Here is a 20,274-nt window from a genome sequence, read left to right on the forward strand (position 1 = left end):
CTTGCCACAGTTGCCATGGCTGCTCATCAGGGATAAATGCACACCATTCACCTTAACTGTTAAATTCTGTAAAGCTACTTTAAGACAATGTCTGTTGTGAAAAGCGCTATAGGAATAAACATGACTTGATTGTCAGGTGTCCACATACATTTGCCTGTATATACGGTATTTTATATTTGCCTTACTGTTGTGTTTTCCTATCACGTAGCACTATTTGTGGGACTTCAGCAGTGGCAGGTCTTCATAGTCAGCAAGGCCTTCTCTGCCCCACATAAACTCATCAGAATTACTGGGTTTTTTTTATAAAATTTGTCCATTAATATGTTTTAAATTCAAACTTTTAAAAGTTGGATATCATGAGGAAGGTCAGCCATCACAGTTCAAAACAATTATGCTTTTTTGAAAGAACCATTTATACTATTGTGTTACAAAAACACAATTTGCCTTGATTTCAAATCCCCAGGAAAAGCATAATGCAATGAAAAAAAATGCACAAAAACCCTGAGGTAATTTTCTCAGGTTAATATTGATGCTTCTGCTAGAGACGGTGTATGCAGCACAGCTGTGGCTGCAGTGAAAGGAGACTTGTTGAATTGTGTTTACTGGGTATCTTGCATTAGTAATGGCTAATTCTCGCTGCATGAGATGTTTTACTGAGTTTCTGTATAATATTGATGGATTCTATAGCCATGGCATCATCATGATGGTATTAAGAGGTGAATTAATTCAGGTAGGACACCACTGAATACCTGGGTGTGAAATGCATAGAAACGTTTAACTATATTTCTAAAGATTTACACGAATCATGCTTCTGATTTTCTAATGACAAATAATGTGTCGGGGAAAGTAAACAGGTTTATTTTTAGAGTTAGATTTGCCAGAGGACCTTCTTCTTTCAGCTGCTCCCATTAGGGCGAATAATCCGTCTCCATACTACTCCGTCCTCTACATCTGCCTCTTTCACACCAACTACCTTCATGTCTTCCCTCACCACATCCATAAAACTCCTCCTTAGCCTCTCTTTTTTTCCTCCTTCCTGGTGGCTCCATCCTCAGCATTCTTCTACTGATATACGCCATGTCCCTCCTCTGCACATGTCAAAACCATCTCAATCGAGCCTCCCTCGCCTTGTCTCCAAAACGTCCTACATGTGCTGTCCCTCTAATAAACTCATTTCTAATCTTGTCCATCCTCGTCACTCCCAATGAAAACCTCAACATCTTCAGCTCTGCTACCTCCAGCTCCTGTCTCTTACTCAATACCAATGTCTCTAATCCATACAGCATCGCAGGTCTCACCACAGTCCTATAAACTTTCCCCTTCACTCTTGCAGATACCCTACTATCACAAATCACTCCTGCTATCACTCTTCTCCACCCACTCCACCCTGCCTGCACTCTTTTGTTCACTTCACTTCTCTAACACACTCCATCACTTTGCACCGTTGGCCCCAGGTACCTGAACTCCTCAACCTTCTCCACCTCTTCTCCCTGCAAACCGCACCACTCCACTGCCCTCCCTCTCATTCACACACACGTACTCCAACTTTCTAAGCTCTTCTTCACCTGCTCCCTACTCTTAACACAAGCCACCATATATTATTGCACTTCTCTACGTTACAGTCACGTGGCTGAATGTCGCCCTGACGCGCGGTGATGACGTCAGCCCATGTTTGCCTAAACTGAAAAGCAGTGAATCGGCACAATCTATTGCAGTGCATTGGTGGGGTGGTAAACTCCACAAACACAGTTGATAGTACAGGACAGATTCATAATCATCAACAACGTCTCGTTGCTTGGTTATTCCTAGGCTCTGTGCGAAAATGGAGACATATTTAAAGGGGTGTCGGGACGCGCTGAAGGTAAGATCACGATGTGTATGTGTTGTTCACTCATGTAATGTCACTTGGTGGTCTTCACACCGCACACAGTCTTCTTTTCGTCGCACGGAAAAAGGGTTGTGTAGGTATTAATATTAGGTGAGCATGGAATAAACCTGCAGATCATAATTCTGGAGAAGAAAAGTTGATCTTTGTACCCAACAAAGCAACGCTTAAGGTGTTACAAGTGGATGTATTACAACTTTTAATGCTGTATAAGTAGATCTGCCAGACTTTTCTCCAACTAGCTGCATTTCGGTTAAACAAACGTCTGCAAATTATCATTACATTTTTTGACAATTTTATTTTTACGCAATGCTTTCCCTCTTTCTTGTTTTCTTTTTCTTATTTATGTTTGATAACGCATCGTTGAATTCTTCCGGGGGAGTAAAGTGTGTGGTCTGGTGATTAGACACATCTCTGTGGGTAGACACACCCACACAACCGCCCCCAGCACACACACACACACACACACACACACACACACACACACACAGTTGGATCCCATTTCCCCAGGGGTTCTGAGATATATTTGTATTTTGTTGCAATGCTGGGAATCACAGCAGACAAATAAACGAATTGTATGTATTACTGGATTGCATTTATTCTATATATCTTTAAATAAATGAATATTTTACCTGCCCACTTGTAATAAATATATTTAACCCAAAGCTCAAAGGGTAAAAGACCAATACATAATGTGTCAGCTTGATGCCACTGTCTTGTGTTGATTAACGAATCTGTACTGTGTCTGTCTATTTACTGATAACAGAAAATGAATAGTGGTTATTTCTAATGCATTTCAAAGCTGCACCCACTGTTGATTATTTACACAGGCTGAACAGAAATCTTTCGGATTGTGAAATCTGTGGTGAGTACAGCAAGTAGTCGGGTCACATGTCAGTGGAGTACAAGATCTTGTCTGTATTTCTTATTTATATTTCTTTCTTTCATTTCTATGTTCTTTGATATATGATAGATGGCCAAAAGTTGTGTGCATCTTAGTATCACATTCACATGTACTTGTTGAACATACCATTATAAATGTATTCCACTTTTAATGCAATAATTGGCGTGTGGCTGTGGAGATGGATTATTCACTCGAGAGCATTAGCGAGGTCAGGGTTTGGGTTACTCACAGTGAGAATATTTTTAAAGGTCAGGGCTTTGTGTAGGACACTTGAGCTTTTCCACATAAGCCTTGACACAACATGTCTTCATAGACTTGGCTTTGTGCATACAGGCACTGTCCAGCTGAAACCAGTTTGGACTTTTTAGGTCCAGTGAAGCGAAATCTACATTCTGTCCAATAGCGTGCTTCCGAATTTGTGGCAACACTTTGGGGAAGAACCATATAGTGGGTGTAAACTGTTCAAAAACTTTTGCTCATATTGTGTATATGACTTTTTTTGTATCATGTGTCATGTTCATTGTGTTTCGATAAAAAAAAAAAGGGACTCCGGTTTAATAATGGAAAACACGTTTACCAAGGTTTTATGTTTTGAAATAAAAGTATGAAAGGTTTGATAAAACAAGACACCGACTGGTGACCCTTCGCAATGACTCTAACTTCCTAACATGCTGGGATATTCGAAGGATAGAATTACACCGTACTGTAATGTATATGCGACAAATAAAGGCTGTGGCTTCTACTGGGGACTGCTTGCACTTTGTACATGGTGGCTGCTAAAAGGAATGCCTAGAGTATTTGCAATTAAATTAAATTTTGACTCAGCAGTACATTCTTTATACATCATCCTTATAGTTATAATAGTGTAACCTTTTGATTTTATTTGAACATATCTTTTTATTATCTAAATATCATTCAATATAGTTTTAAAATGGAAGAACATTGCATAAAGGATTATAAAGATCAGATTTTTTTTTTGTGCATTGAAACATACCATGTGAATAGACATATGAAATGCTTTAAAGAAATAATTTTTTTCACATTCCCACAGCTACTGTTTTGTCTTAAGATTATAAGCCCCAGCAATGTATGTTATGTCATCAGTATAAAATCCAGTTTGCTCAGGAGCAACTTAATACCCCCATATTTGTTAGATTTCTTGAAAGGAATCAGTTGGTTGCCAAATACTGTCCAACACGCAGAACAAGGCCACAGTCTCTGAGAATAATGAGTTGTGAACACAGAGAATTTGGTCCAAGAAAATAAATACTACATATATGTAAAAAGATATTGTGCAAATGAATAGTCACATAGAGAAAAGCTTAACATCATATAGTCAGCCCCTGTTCTCACAGGATTGAGTTCACATGGAAGTATGGATCTCAGACCTAATCACTTATTTGTAAAAAAAAAAAAGAATCCCCCCTCCCTTAACATTTAATGGTTTGTCTTTTTGTGTAGCAGAAAATCTGACCTGAATTCTTTTCTTAGAGCCTACAATTAGAGATGCAGTGAGATGGATATAAACCAGTGAGTTTATTATATCAGTGTCTGAGAAACTGCCTCAGCAAAATTATGCATTTTTAAATTAAACTCAATGTAAAATTGACGTCTGACGTTAAAATCTTTCTCATCAGATATTTAATGGTTAATGAGTGAATTTTTTTCATTAAAAATGCTTTTGCTATTTGTTATTTATTTGTTCAGTAAACAATGGTGGCCATTTCAAGCTACACTAATTGCAGGTTTTTGAGATCAAATTTATAATTCATTCATTCTTCTGTGCTTCTAGGGTCACATGAGGAACAGCTTTGGGCAGCTCCATGTTGTCCTGGGGAATGAGGCATGTGATATTGACTCCATGGTATCAGCTCTCACTTTTGCCTATTTTCTGTCAAAGGTGAGAACGTCGGTAATTTATTCACTGATTGGGCACTTTATTGGTAACAGCTGTACACCTACTCATTGATGCAAATGGGATTTTTTTCCCTCACAACAATCTCTAGAGTTTACTCAAAACAGTGCAATAAAGAAAAAAACTCTAGTGAACCGCAGTTCTGTGTACAGAAATGTCTTGTATATGGGAGTTTTAAAAGAAGTATACAGTAACTCCTACAGTAAAAATCTGCAGTAAGAGTATAATGCAATCATGTCAGCATGAGGCAGAATCGTAAGGTTTACAACGTCCATGCCCCAAAGAATCAAGAGCACAAAGTTTCTTTTAGTTTAGCTTGTGTTTTTATTAGTCTTGGTTTGGGATATTTTGAGTTTTTATATTGAAGAAGAATATGTACCATGATTTTGCTATAATAAAGCTGGGAAATAATTAAAATCTCATTGTTTGTTTATTAGACTGTAGACTCTGGGAAAGCAGTAGTGCCTATGCTGAACATTCCAAGGGCAGAACTTCCCTTGCGCTCTGACAATACCTTTCTGCTGAGAGAGAGCGGCCTGTCGCAGGACTACTTGCTGTTCCGGGACGAGGTGGATTTGCACAGCCTGAAAAATCTGACCATCACATTAGTGGACCACAACGTTCTACCAGTGTATGTTGTTTTTTATTTTACACAATTAACTTTACAGTTGAATGTATTTTTTGAGGATGCAGTACTCTAACTGTATTTGTTAAATGTATGTATGCAGTGTTAAATTTTTACACCTCAGCACCATGTTTGCTTTTGATTACTCAGAACATGTGGATTCATTTTCTATCAAAGTTGCCCTGACCGTAGTTTTAACCATAATGGACATAGATTTGGAATAATATTGTTTCTGTAGTAAAAACTTAAATAACTTATACTGGCAAATCAAATGTAAATATTAATTTGTCATATACATAACCACACACAGTATGACATGCATTGAAATGGGTCTAGAAAAATAAAATGTTAAAATTTCAAAAGTTGCAGCATAAAACAATGTCATAAACAAGTTTAAAATGTGTAATTAGTAAGAAGAAAGTACTTGTATAGTGAGATAGTGAGCTGTCATTTGTGTGAAGAATCAGAAGTAAATTTCTTAACTTTAACTCTGTCATTAAGAGAAAGAGACACTTTTGCATTGTCTTGGTAAACTACATTTGTAGTTTCTTTTTCTTCAAAAGTGGAAAAAAAAGGGGGGAAAAAATGATGATAAAACCATTGTTAACATCTGTTAACATTTATAATCGATAGCTGGAACATGTGTCCCAGATGTTCTACATCAAGTGGCACTATAGACAAATAATAAGTATGGTTTATTGTTTAACTAATAAAACAATCAGCAAATGGCTGTAGAATAAGATGAATAAAACACTTTGCAATGTAATGTTGGAGTGGTAGTGGCCATGTTATATTATTATTAATTCTTTTTTTGTTTTGTTGTTTGGGCATGACTGATATTATTTAGTTTTGCTTTGTCTGGCTGCCTGTACATTTGCAAATTAAATCCATCACCAGCTACATCAATAATAAAACTGCAGTGAATAACATTGTATGAGCAAATAGTACAATCTTCCTGTGCAGGGCTGACAGAACACTGGAAAATGCTGTGGTGGAAGTCATTGATCATCATCGTTTAGATAGAACTTTGTCTACCTCCTGTCAAGTAACCACGGAGACTGTGGGTTCCTGTGCCACCTTGATTACAGAGCGCATTGTCCAGAAGGCACCTGATCTGCTGGACCAACAGGTGGCACAGCTCCTGTATGGTAAGAAGACTAACTTAAAATGGCCTGAACACAGTGAGCATTAATAAAATAAAGAAACTTGCTGAACAGTGCAAAGAATTAGCACAAAAAAATAAATGGGAAAGACAAAGTAGATGCCTTACTGACTTCAGTGCAAATAGCCAGATTGTTTGAGGCTCAGTACAGTCATTAAACAGTATGGCTGATTAGCAGGCTCTATGGCAGCAATTTTCAACATGAATGGATGTACTCACAGCTCAGTCTGCTGTTTACATAGTCTGAAATCAACAGCATGAGCTCAGAGTGCTTATCATGGACACAGACCAATTCCAAATAGACAAGTAACCACCAAAAATACGGATTTAATCTTATCATATGCACTTAATTTTCTGATTCTCTATAGTTCTTTGAGCTAAAATGTTGTGAAAGTAAATATATTTCCCAAAAGTATTTCTATTAATTGTATTAAATTATCTGTATTTTTTTTTTGTGTTGTCAGGCGCGATTATCACTGACTGTGTTAATATGGCACCTGAGGCTGGGAAAGTCACACCAAAAGACAGCCAGTATGTCATCCTTCTAGAGAGCCGCTTCCCTAAACTCCCTCCTCGGAGCATTCTCTTTCAGTCTCTACAGAACGCTATGTTTGATGTGTCAGGTATGTGCCAGGCATAAAACAAGTTTAAATGAAAAAATTGGCAACCAACATTTGGAATATTTAGAATTAATCTCTTTCAAAGGTTTTTTTTTGTGGCAAGATTGAAATGTTACCAGTTGTACAATATCCGCAATGTTGAAAGAAGAAATATACGTTTGTGTCATGTGAAACAGGCCTTACTACAGAGCAAATGTTGTTAAAAGACATGAAGACTGTATCAGGAGGAGATCTGAGACTGGCTGTCAGTGTTATTTACATAACACTTGAGGTAATCGATTTCACACTGTTGCTTTTTGAATGTAGGCATACTGAATGCCAGAGAAGAATACATTATAGATGTTGCTCTTCTTGTTAAAAATAGTAAACTTGGGAGAATAAGTCATTAAAATTTTGGGGAAAATAATATACCATACAGTGAGTATGATTTTTATTGTGCTCTAAAATTTCAAAGACTTCTCAAACAAACATACATATAAAATACATATATTTAAAATATAAAATTGTAAATAAACTCCCATGATAATGTTTTATTGACAACTTAATTGCCTGCATTTTATACCCCCCAAAAAAGAAATAAAATAAAGATTTTTGTTTTTTAGACATTTCTGCAACGAGAGTACCTGCAACAGGAGTTCTGTGAATTCTGTCATAAGCATAACTACAATGTGGTTGTGGCCATGACCATCTCTTTCATCGACAATAAGGAGCCTTTCAGGCAGATTGCTGTATACAGCTCCAGCACACGCAACAGGGATGAGGTACACCACAGCTCATTCAATTTAGACCACATAGCAGTTTCTCATAATACATCTCACCGTTTCTCATACAAATATTTAACATATAAAAGTAATGTTTTTGTTTTTATCCTGAGTAAAAAAACATAATTCATTATAAGTCATTTGTTTGTTAAAATTCTGTTGTACTCTCTATTTTTGAGGTTTGCCAGCGACTAGAACATCTCTGTGGCAGCAAAATTAAAGCAACACTTTCTATTCGGAAATCATCAGTATGGTTTTAGTCTGCCAGAACACTCTAAATTATGTCTTCATGTAGTATACAATTTGTGTAGTAGACAATTTATTTTATTTTGATTAGTCATCTTGTTTATTTTGCTGCATTTCTGGTTTTAGATAAAATCCATTATTTGTGAGGCAGTCTGGAAAACACATTAGATCTAATCTTTTTCACCGAAATAATGCATAAGTAATTATTTATTTATTAATTTCTTGGGGGGGCGGTAGGAAAACAGTTTAACAAACAAGTTGGTCAGACTGCTAAAAAGATACCTAAAATCTTGCTATGCAAATGATTGTTAATGTCATGCCCCAAAAAGGGTTTTCCCAAAGCCACCATACATTTCTCCATATACATCTTTATACAATCTTACCCATCCATTGGGACAGCATGTATATATGAAAATGTTGGGATACTGTATTTTTCTTTCTTAATAGGTAATTAAAGCACTTGAAAAAGCCAGGAGCCCCCATCTGAATCTCACACCCATGAGCAGTCCATATACAGATTTGAAGGCCTATGTTCAGGGTAACGTACTGGCCTCACGTAAGAAGGTGTTACCCATCATTTCAGATTTCCTTAAAGACTTAGAGAGGAAAATGGAACAACTGGAGGACCTTGAGCTGGAGGATGAGTGCTCACAAGAGCAGGGGGACTCTCAGCAATACTGTGAGGACACTGTAATGGAAGAAGACTCCGGTGTTCCCCCAACACCAATGAACAGCCTGGTCGAAGGCTGTCCATTGGACAATGGTCTTCCCAGAATCAATACAGACATGCTGGTGGAAAAGGTCAGCAAGATAATCAGTGAGGAGGATGATGATGGACCATGATGGTACACTAGTTTTATTACTGAACCTCATAGACAAGAAGTTGGCCATTGGAGAAAACTGGTTGTTCTTGTTCAGGTATGTACTGCATATACAGTTAGCCCAGGGCACGCAACAGGAAACTGCTTTTTTCTGACTGGAAAAGTACATATTCCTGGTGTCTTAGACATGGTACTCCAATTATTAGAAGCTGTTCAATATGTCATGTTCTGCATTTTGACATAATTATCATGGATATTTGTTTGTATTATATAAAATTTTTAGTCCAGCTGCTTATGCCATGTTTTTTTTTAGCAAGTTTATTAAGAAGCATTTCCTCAGGTTCTCTATATAAATCTGACAAAAGCATAAATGTAAAAGATATAAGTGTTAAAGGTTTTCATAGTTTCAGTTTTACTGAATGCATTTAATCATAAGTGTATCTAATCATAATTGTTTCTATCTAAAGACTGCTTACACTTGCATTCCTTCATAAATAGCTTTATATGAATTAATCTATTAATTGGTTCATCATCAATCCTTAAATCCCTTTCACAGTTTCTTGGTTTAAAAAAAAAAAAAAGTTTATTTGACTTTGAAGAATGGTGTGCCATTTAGTGTTCAACGAGATCAAAATCAGTTTAAATTAAGACCTGTGCTGTTATGCATTTTGCTTGCACTTTGATTTCAGTGCATGAATAATATTAATATTGCTTACTCAGATGTGTTAAGCATTAATACTAGATGTTCTGCCTCCACGAGACGATATTAGGAAGGCTTCAAAAGCATTTCTGATTTCTATGCCCTGATTCAGGTCATCAGGTGTTAGTCATGTCTTTGACAGTGCATTGATCTTGTTAAAATTATTTATTAATATCAATGCAACGAAAGCCAAGTCATCTCAAAAAGGTTGCATGCAAACATAAGCTTGTTTCGTGAAAATTTGACTGCAGTCAGCTTCAGAGAGACTTTTCTACTTAAGACCAAAGAGTATCAATGCAAATTTCATCTGGTTCAGTATTCATATCTCCATAGTTAATTTATACATAGCTTTATTATATCATTAATATTTATACAATTAATTTCAGTGTTACAAATATTAGGTACACTATGCAGGGATGATTTGTGTGTGTGTGTGTGTGTGTGTGTGTGTGTGTGTGTGTGTGTGTGTGTGTGTGTGTGTTTTTATTTTCTTTTACTGTTTGACCGATGAAATATTCAGTGTATTTTTGTTTAAAATTAACCTAATAATTAACCAGTATTATGAGTGTGCCAAGAAATTTAATTCTGGTATTATGTAAATCAAAATGAATTCTATTGATTGCATAGAGTATGTATGTCTAAGAGAATCAGGTTTATGATGCATCACAGGTGTTTTACTGGCAGCTTTTGGATAAACTGTATTTAATCAAGATATTTCATTGAAATTTTGATGTTTTCAATCTCAATGTCATGAAAGATGTTGACATGGGACATTGGTAAAAGATGTGTTTTGTAGTCAGTATCAGCAGGTTCAATGTTATTCAATCACTGTGAATAATTTTGGCTTTTTATAAAGGACTTGGAAGGCAAAATGTACATTTTCCTTAGATGTTTTGTTCTACACAATTTTTAATGGATGATCTCATCAGCCAACCATGTGGTAAGAAACAACAAAAATTATGCAGATACAGTATACTGAATGGTGTAAAAATTAAACGACAAAAATATAAGCAGCAGCAGTTTGGAAATGCCTTTGGGTGGAAATCCATAAAGACAAGAAACATCAGAGGGAAAAAAGCCAGATAGGTTCAAGCTGCTATGAGGAATAATAAATCAAATTATTGCTATTTACTTCCATGTTTATGCAAAAAAAGCATCTCAGCATGCAAAAGTTGATGTGGATGGACCACAAAAACAGAAGACTGCATTGGGGTTTACTCTCGTCAGCCAAGAACTGAACAGTATAAAAAATAATTCACCTGAATATGTGAATTACTATAGACTTTCTGCCTGACCAATCTGGTCTTTCTCCTCTAATCACTTTCTTCAACAAGGTGTTTCAGGCTGCAGACTTCATAGGGTTTCTTTTCACCATTTTGTGAAAACTCTACAGAGTGTTCTGTAAAAATCTCAGATCAGAAATACTTAAACCAGAACATGTCACAAATACGGTTCAAAAGACTAAAAGATTTTTGTCCCCATTCTAATGTTTGATGTGAACATTACCTGAAACTCTTGACCTCTGTCTGCATCATGATTGGCTGATTAGATAACTGCATGAATGTTCAAGCTTACATGTTTCTTAGAAAGTAGATGACGAGTGTGTATTTTATTCAGAATATCAATTAGCTAGCTATCTGTCTAGTATCTCCAAAAAGATCAGACAGTTTATGAGCAATTTTACACAAACTGTATAATTCACATGAAGTGTATATGTAGTTTAAATGATGCTGGACAATCGTACACTGGTGTGTTAATCTTTATCTGCCTTTAATTTGTGGGCCTTTCTTAATTCAAAGATCTGCTGCAAATTCGAATGTGTTAAATAAAAAAATTGGTGTTTAAATTGCAGAGGAATGAATAGAGGGTCAGCTGACAATAAGACCGTAGTAAAGTGCTAAAATGGTTTAAAATTGTTTTTGTTTTGCTTATTTTTGTCTTTATATTTTAATACTAATAAATATGTAATGTCTGTTGCCAGTGGCATGATGGCAAAATCCAAACCCTTCAACTTCAACACTACAAATAAAAGACAGAATAGGATTTTTAAGGCTACTATACAAAAATTCAGTAATCATGAATTTCAATAAAAGCACAGTTCAGAAAAAAGGAAAACTGTATCCACTTTTTTTTTTTTTTTTATATCTAAAACCTCTGCAAGAAAGTGTCACGTCAAGTGACTTGGGGGCAATAATATTTAGTTTACAAACTGTTTTGTAACAGTGGAAAGTAGTATGAAGTAAGGCAATACATTTGGTACATTGTCACTTGATTGAAAAACTTAACTTTTCGTTTTAGTCACTTGTGTCTACATGCTTGCAGCTATATTTATGAATAGCATAGCTATTGTTTGCAAATATTCCTTACATTTTTTAAATTGGCACACTTTTAAAAATATGTGCAAATGGAACAAATATATTAAAAAAAGACATGCACAAAAAGCAAAACATTGCATGGACACTGATGATAGATGTTCTCTATTTGAACATCACTTAAAAGCTGCTTTTGTGAGTCAGAAACATTTTACTGCCCTTTTTTTGCAGTAAAATGAAAACGAAAGGCAACAGTAAAAACACTCCAAATTAGGGCAAGCTGAGCAATAGTGACTCAACTGTCACTAAAAAAAAATAGGCAAAAGGGGATGGGCAGAAAACTGAGTACTGGGAAGGAACAGAAATCTCATGCAAGAAAAATAGTATTAAGTGCAGATGCATTTTTCAGTCCTGCTCCCGCAAACAAATGTTATTTGCTCCCGTCCGCAATATGTAAGTTTTTTTGCCCGCTTGCAAAAACATGCAGGTAAAAAAAAATTTATATGTGTATGTTTCACTTAGTTTCCTTTTGAATATGAATGAAAAAGAAACGGAAAATAAAAAAGTTACTGTTTTTTACGAGTCTTTTTGTGTAAATGAACATGAACAAGGAACCCTTCAGAACATAAAACATCAACTGAAACAATATCTTATATATATATATATATATATATATAAAAGAATGTTTTGTGTGTACCTTTCTTTAATAATGAAGTAATGTCTGTAGCACCCAGTGTTCTAGTAGCTACATGAACCACGTGACAGTTCGCATCCGACCTGTAAACAGTTTTATTTATTTTTTTGGTTGCCAGATAAGAAATGATTTTATAAGTGGTACAGCGCATGTAAAATACAAATGAAATCATTAATGAAATGCATAATTATTTGTATTAGATTCTTTTCGACAGTTATTCTAGCTTATGTCCCATATTCATACATCACCAAAGTTTATATAAGTGGCTTTCAGTAAATGCATATAAAAGAAATCAATAGTACTATGTAATTAATATTGCACAATATTATTTCATGTGCGTAATTCATGTCACGTGTTTGACACTTTTGTTTTGCTCTTTCAAAGTCTCTAAAGTTAGAACAGCACCTTTTGTACACTGTGTTGCTTCTCTGCAGTGTGCAGTTGAGAATGTGCAGCAAGTGATTGTTTTGACAAAAAACATTTTCCACATGTGTTACAACTGAATTTATATTTAGTGTTTTGTTGCAATTTGCGTGTATGCATCCACTCGTGTCGTCTAAAAGCACTTGGATCAGCAAATGACTTTGGGCAGTGAGCGCACATATAGGGTTTTAGACCAGAGTGAATGTTGTAGTGGATATCTAGGTTAAATTTCTTGGCAAAACTCTTTCCACACTGGGCACACATGAACGGCTTCTCTCCAGTGTGCAATCTGTAGTGGGAAGCCAGCGAATTTTTGGTTGAAAGATTTTTCCCACATATATTACAAACGTTTCCTTTCTCAGACAGTAGAGAAATCGAGGTTATTTTAGAAAAGTTTAAATGTTTAGCAGTTTTAGGTGCCACTGCTGAACTGAAATCTTTGCCCAAATGCAGCGCCATTCTGTGGTCTGAGTTTGTGAAGGCTGATTGATTTTCTCTAAGCAGATGGGTGGAATTCGGCTCTAGATCAGGTGTCCATAAACAGGAGACGTCGAACTGCTGCTCCTCTTCTCTTCTGTATTGAGGACTTTCAGCTGCACACACTTCATCCAGCAGCACACACTTTTCACTCTGATTTGAACAGTGTAAGCCAACCTCCATCCTGCACTCTGAGGATTGAAGAACAGGTTGAGACTTCTCTGATTCAGTTTTGAATTCATTACCGAGCACATAAAATCCACCATTCAGTTCTGTATCTAGATGGAGGAAAAACAAATATTTACTACAAATGTGGCTGAGGAAGAAGAAGCTTTAGTCAATGATTTGATTCCAATTAACATTTTTACAAGAGCAAATAAATATTATTTGTAGTTTTGTTGTGCAGTGGGTCACTTACCATCTAGCTTTTGCTCTACACTTTCCCTATCAGATCTTTCTTTCATTTCTGCTGGTGTATGGTTCCATCTCTGCAGTAGAACAAACACAAAATCCATAGCAGATTCAACCACTCAGTTCAACCTCCTGAAGTCAGTGTTACCTTAACGTCCTAAAGTAAAGTACCGAAAGCTCTTTCTAAAGTCTGTAATGTTCTTCAGTTTAGAAGTGCAGTTAAAAGATTTTGTTTCAAACTCCATGTATCAAATGAAACACATTTTACTATTAATCACAATCTTTAGCCAAATGGAAATTTATATCTATTTTTAGTAACTAACAATAAATAATGTAATTCTGAAAATCACTGGGGGAAAAATGTATGCTATAAAAATCTTTGCCTAACTGACCTGTTCATTCTTTAAAAGCTGCTAATGTGTGATTTGTACTGTGTGTGTGAGTATTGTTTAGTCTATAGGCTTGTCATTTTTTTATTGTCCTCTGTCTTGCCAAATATGAACATGATTACCAGGTGTGGTCTTTTGGCTGGTGCAGAATCAGTCGCAGAACAGTTTCTTTTCATGGAGTCTGTAGGACAAACACAATCAATTACTAAATGACTGCTATATCTCCATTTCACCAAAAGGATAGATAATGTCAACACATTTGGTCTAAAATTTCTGGTTAAGAGACAACTGATTATATATATGATTTTATATTTTATATCTATATATAGCCTCTTCAGGAGCGTTTACTCTTCTGGTTATTCATATGACCACATATAAACATCATAAATGCAGGAGGTGATTTAATTTGTTTGGATAAACGTGCATTTTTTTTGTACCTCCTGTGAAAAATGTTGTTTGTTTTCACAATTAGGTCACAAGTTCAGCGAAGAAGCGACACGTTTCTGCACTTGGGTATTTGACTTAATATTATACATAGGCTTGTATACATTTGAGTTGGTTTAAAATACCAGATAACACAATATGATCTAGATAGGTAAAGTTTAAAACTATTTCATTAGATTAAAGATAGTTTAACGTTAAGTTGAAAAACCAAAAGAAAGAGCGACAGACAGTACCTGGTAAAAAGATGGAGTGATACAAGTAGAAATTCAGATAAAGTGATAGATTGACACAAGTAGACAATGTTATTGGTATAAAAAAAAAAAAGGAGGTAGACAGTGGCACATGGATAGAAATATGGAGAAAGTGTGTGTGTGTGTGTATATAGAAATGGTACCTTAATTGAGAGAGAGGGAGAAAGTGTCTCACTGATAGAGATATAGATGAAGTAAGAGTCTGTTACAGGTGGGAAGGAGAAGGGGCTTCAAGTCATGAGCATGCAGGTGTGTGCTAATTTTGTCTGAATCAAAAACATTGCAAGACAGGCTCTGAACATTCCCTCAATGTAAGTACATGGGATGTTGTGATTATACTTGTTCGTCCACTACAGGAACTACTGATTTAAGTGAATGTAGCTTGAGTGGTTTAGCAGTTTTAACTAAACTTTGTATGGGAAGTCAATGAAAATGTGAGGGCTTTCAGCTTCCATAACAGTAAAACCTCAAGTTTCATCAGAGTAGGCTAAAGGTCTGCAAATGTTGTTCATGTATCCATAAGAGGAGAAAGTTTGGGTCTCTAAAAAAAAAATATATATATATTAATAAGCTTAATCAGCACAATAGAATGTGTCCAACATAATTACAGGCAAAAAGCCCACTGATATAGGGAGCTGATACTCCAGCGCTTCTATCTCTCAGCTAGAAATTCTAATAATACTATAAACATTGTACACACAATCATTTAAACATACGTTTCCTCAAAACACATTTTGTAGGCTCGTTTATTTTGGAACAAAAAAACGAATCTAGTGTGATTTCTGCAATTTCTGATCATTCTCAGTGGTATAGAGTAGCAGAAAATGATGTCTAAGGACTGATAAGATTATGAGAAGATGCAGTGCTACAGCAGATTCCAGTACTATCATATATTAAATTATAATTTAAACAGAAGGCCAAAAAACTATTTGTTATTTGTCTGTCTGTTTATTGACAAAATGAACAGTCTGTAGCACAAAGATGTTAAATCTGAATATCTCTATGCCTCTGTAGGTGCTTCTTAAGGTTGCTGTTACGGGAGAAGGTGAGCTCACAATAAGGACACTGTTTCGGCACGGTGTGTGTCTTTTCTCTGTGTGAATACAAGGTTTGTTTAGTAGGAAACTCCTGGTCACAGTCCTTGCACTTTTCCAAGTCCCTTTTGTGGTGACTTATGTGTTTTAACAGGCCACTTTTACTTCCAAAAGTCTTCCTGCACACATCACAAGCATGCTTGAAGCCAGTGTGCATGTTAAGATGTCTTGAAAAGACAACTTTATTATGAAATATCCTATGACATATATGGCATTTGAATTTTTGGTCATGCCACTCCAGATGACTTTTGAGGCATCCCACTTCCTTAACACAAATGTGACAAAATGGAGTCTTCTCTCTTTGTTCTGTGAAAAGCAGGAGGAATTATTGCTCTGTAGAAAACACCTATAGACGTAAAGCTGGTATACAGACAGAGGAAATAACGGTTTACCTTCCTGTGACGAGGGCGGCCATAGTTGTGCTCTCACAGCTAAATCTGGAATAACAAATTCAACGCACGAAATCAGATATGCTCAACGTAATGGAACATTATGTAGTAAAAATACTGTTGATATAAAAACAGCAAGATACAATCCAGTGTAATGTGTGAATGTTTTTCATTAATAGCCTTGATCAGCATTTTTATTACTTGAAAATCCGAACAAACTTTTAATGAAAAAAAAAAGGTGTTAATAGATAAATTAATGTATATTGTGTTATTTTACCTTCTGTAGAGGTTCCTGCTAACACTGTACAGCCCGAATCTGCGTAAGGTAATAAATAAATTCATTAGTAAGTCCAAAAGAGAACATTGAGTTATTGAATTATTATGTGTAGCTAAAACTGATTTATTCATGACCAATAAAAACCCGTAGAATATCATCATGCTGTATAAGTAGCTCATCTTTAGCATGTTTTATAGCAAAACTAATGATTTATAATTGTTGGATGGGTGATATCACATTGGTTTGGTTATAAAACATGTTACAGATGATCAGATCCAACATGCCATATTCCATGGGTTTTATGGTTAATGAATAATTCGGTTTATTCAAATGTAAAGAACGACAAATACAAATTCAAGTCAAGTTTATTTCTATAGCGCTTTTTACAATGGACATTGTCTCATAGCAGCTTTACAGAAATCAACAGTTAAGGTGAATGGTGTGTATTTATCCCTGATGAGCAGCCATGGTGACTGTGGCAAGGAAAAACTCCCCCTCTCAAAAGGGGAACCCATCCTCATTTGGGTGACATCAAGAGTGTGATTATAGTCTTTAAACAATACAGAACACTGGAGAGTGAGAACTAACATGAGCACTGGAGTATAAGATTATAAGTAAATGTTCTTTCAACAGTCTTTGGTATAAAAGTAGGAGCTACTGAGCTCAACATTTGTGATCATCACAGATCCAGCATCAGCTTCTCCATGCCAGAGCCTTGCACAAATCAGGCCTGTGATGTTTTACTACACAGACTATAGCACAATATAGGATTAGTCTCAGATACATTATATAGCTGAAGGTTTGTGGATTCGTGGAAGTGGAACAGATTTGGGCCATTTAGATCCTGTAAAAGGGAATTTGCACAGACTTGTACAGGTGTTTCCAACTGAATTGAAAAAGACCATCTGATTTATTTCTCGATCTTCAACTGTCCAGTTCACTGACTAACAGGAGTGGAGCCCAATACGATCTTCTGATGCTGTAACTTCTCATCCATCTCATGGGTACATCTCTCATGTATACCCAGATGTTTTTCAGTTCACCACAGCTGTACTGGGTTATATGAATTACGATCTCTATCTTGGCACTTCACATCCATGACATTTTTTTCCGCATTCTCATGTATGACGTCTACATTGGTCAAAGGTTTGGACTTGTCAAAAGCAATGTTGCTGAGACTGAAACTGGTCACATGAAGTGGAGGGTCTGATCAGATTAGGCGCCTTCACAATCAAGTGCACTTGCAAAGACATTTAGGATACCACCACAATCTCAAAAGACTGTAAAACCTGGGTGTAAACTGGATCTCCTCTATATGTTGCTTTTATGCAGATACACCATGTGTGTAATAATGTTTATTACACTAACCGTCTGTATCTCTCACTTCAACCCCGTCATCTTTCTCCTGTTTGGTCGTTGTGTTTTCCGCCTCCGGTTCAACTGCTGGCTGGTGCTTTTCCTGCTCCATCATCTGCAGCTTTTGCCTTAAATCTTCGTTCTCCTTTTTGCTTCTCGCTATTTCCGTGTGCAGGGATTTGAACCAGCTCTCGGCCAGCGCGCAGATGTCGGACACCGCGGTTTTCAGGAGCACATCCATCACAGCGGTCAGCTGAACGTGAAAATGGGAGTCGACCATGTTCATCTCCTGTAGAGACTCCACGCTATAAGAACCTATAAATAATTCTCATTTACCTCTTAGCTTAAAAAAAACCCTTTCGACTCGCTTTAGGCTCACATACTTCAACACTACAAAGTATGCTTGCTAATATAGTACACAATGATGCTGCTGCGCCATACTGTTCAGTGCGCTAGTGTGTGATTAGGATCAGTCCCAAAATAACACGACAGTATAAATAACGCCTGCTACAAAAGGATTTGATTACTGTTACTTCATGCCCTAAGTAGTGCACAAATGTAGGGTAGTGATAGTCTTTTTAGTTTAACTGAAAGAGCACAACTTCCGGTATGTAGGTCGTGCTTTCGATTATATCAACTTTTAAAGAAACCACTGCCCTCTTCTGGACAGACTGAGAAACGCATCTGGACAGAGTTAACATATATATGCAAGCTGTGAATTTGTCATGCAATATTGTGGTGGATCTATAATAAATTATTAATGATATGGGCAAGTATAATGTTCAAGTCATGTACACGTGAGACCTTTATGAGCTTTACATATATTTAGCTCTTTTATGCAGTTTACCTTCTTAAACTAAAACATTTACAATGTTCCATCTCAGAGAGTTTTTCTTGTCACAATCACCACTGGCTTGCTCAATAGGGATAAACATAAAATTATAAGGAACAAACTTTATGACCTCTCCAACTCTGTAAAACTGCTTTAAGACAACGTCTATTGTTCAAAGCATTCTACTATTTAAAAATAATTATTGGTATTTACTGTAATTTCTTATTGTCAAAGTATCCTGATTGTTTCATGAAAACATCCTTGTGGGACCCGGTATGGTGACACGCAGTACATATGACTTTGGTACAAAGATGACTGGGGTATCTTTACTATGACTATAACTATGACTATTGTAGCTTTACATGAAGAACAAAAAGAGCTCTGTTATAATCCTACTTGTATATTAGAAGTCATAATGTACATGCTAATAAGGAACCAAAACGAAAGAAATCCTGTAGTGTGAATAGCTTAACTTCAGAATGTTATTAATCCTTTTCAGAAAGGATTCATTTCATTCATTTTCATTTGTTCATTTTCATTCAATTTTTTCCCCAAAAGCATAATAAACAAAATGTTTCCACCCACCATTGCACACGGGCAATTTATTTTAATATCCAAGCCACAAAACAGAGACATCCATTTTAAACAAATAGCACTCAAGTTTCTTTCTTAGTAATGATAATAAATTTTTAGCCTTTATATTTTCTGCCAGAATAAAAAAACAAAACAAAAAACCAAGGGACTCCATGATCAACGACACATAGTCAGGTTTTATAAGTATAAGCCACATTTGAATCTTATTGATTAGCCTCATCTATATCTAGATCAACTGATCACCTATATCTAAATGTACATCCTTTTTATAAGGTCTTTTTCAATCACTTGTTAAAAAATTTGTTTCCTTAAATGAATAAATAAAAAAACAGTGTTTTTGGTGACTATTTCATGGAAACTCTCAAAACCCAACACTTTAGTTGTAATAGCAAGATCAAACTGCGTTCTGGCCCCTCACCCAGATTTAATATTAATCATAATATTACACAGGGATCCTTCATTTTTTACCATCTCCCTTTTTACTCTGTTCACAACTGCAGATTCTATTAAGCAGAGGTCTTTAGGAGGAATGACAGTTTCATGTAGTGAAATGATCATTAGCCAGTTAGCAGAGGATACCACCAGGATAAATATTTATAGCTTATAATATAATCCTTTCCCTGAATAGTAAATAGGGAGACTGTCTGATTTATGTCTGTATCTTGGAGTTCTTTTAAACCAGTGCATTCAAA

General features: G+C 35.9%; 2 protein-coding genes across 3 annotated transcripts; one reads left to right on the forward strand and one right to left on the reverse strand.

Annotated features, from left to right (window-relative positions):
• The first annotated feature begins 1,646 nt into the window (after positions 1-1,646).
• Positions 1,647-9,226, forward strand: prune (prune exopolyphosphatase). Of its 2 annotated transcripts, none has more exons than XM_046847310.1 (8): positions 1,647-1,861; positions 4,582-4,689; positions 5,142-5,335; positions 6,293-6,477; positions 6,956-7,114; positions 7,288-7,382; positions 7,714-7,872; positions 8,566-9,226. In XM_046847310.1, exons 1-8 carry the CDS (start codon positions 1,823-1,825, stop codon positions 8,959-8,961), a joined length of 1,335 nt encoding a protein of 444 aa, XP_046703266.1. In that variant the 5' UTR covers positions 1,647-1,822; the 3' UTR covers positions 8,962-9,226. The 2 variants fall into 2 exon arrangements, with proteins under 2 accessions (XP_046703266.1, XP_046703267.1); XM_046847311.1 differs by lacking the exon at positions 1,647-1,861 and adding an exon at positions 2,731-2,750.
• A 3,500-nt stretch (positions 9,227-12,726) lies between these two features.
• On the reverse strand, positions 12,727-19,282 carry LOC124384454 (zinc finger protein 630-like). Its single transcript, XM_046847312.1, has 6 exons — positions 18,169-19,282; positions 16,801-16,839; positions 16,527-16,571; positions 14,468-14,526; positions 13,964-14,033; positions 12,727-13,823 (listed from the first exon to the last, which is right to left on the reverse strand). The coding sequence occupies exons 1-6, from the start codon at positions 18,440-18,442 to the stop codon at positions 13,039-13,041; spliced, it is 1,272 nt and encodes a 423-aa protein (XP_046703268.1). The 5' UTR covers positions 18,443-19,282; the 3' UTR covers positions 12,727-13,038.
• Positions 19,283-20,274: the final 992 nt, after the last annotated feature.

This window comes from Silurus meridionalis, chromosome 4 (assembly GCF_014805685.1).
Source record: "Silurus meridionalis isolate SWU-2019-XX chromosome 4, ASM1480568v1, whole genome shotgun sequence".
NCBI classification, from domain to species: Eukaryota; Metazoa; Chordata; class Actinopteri; order Siluriformes; family Siluridae; genus Silurus; species Silurus meridionalis.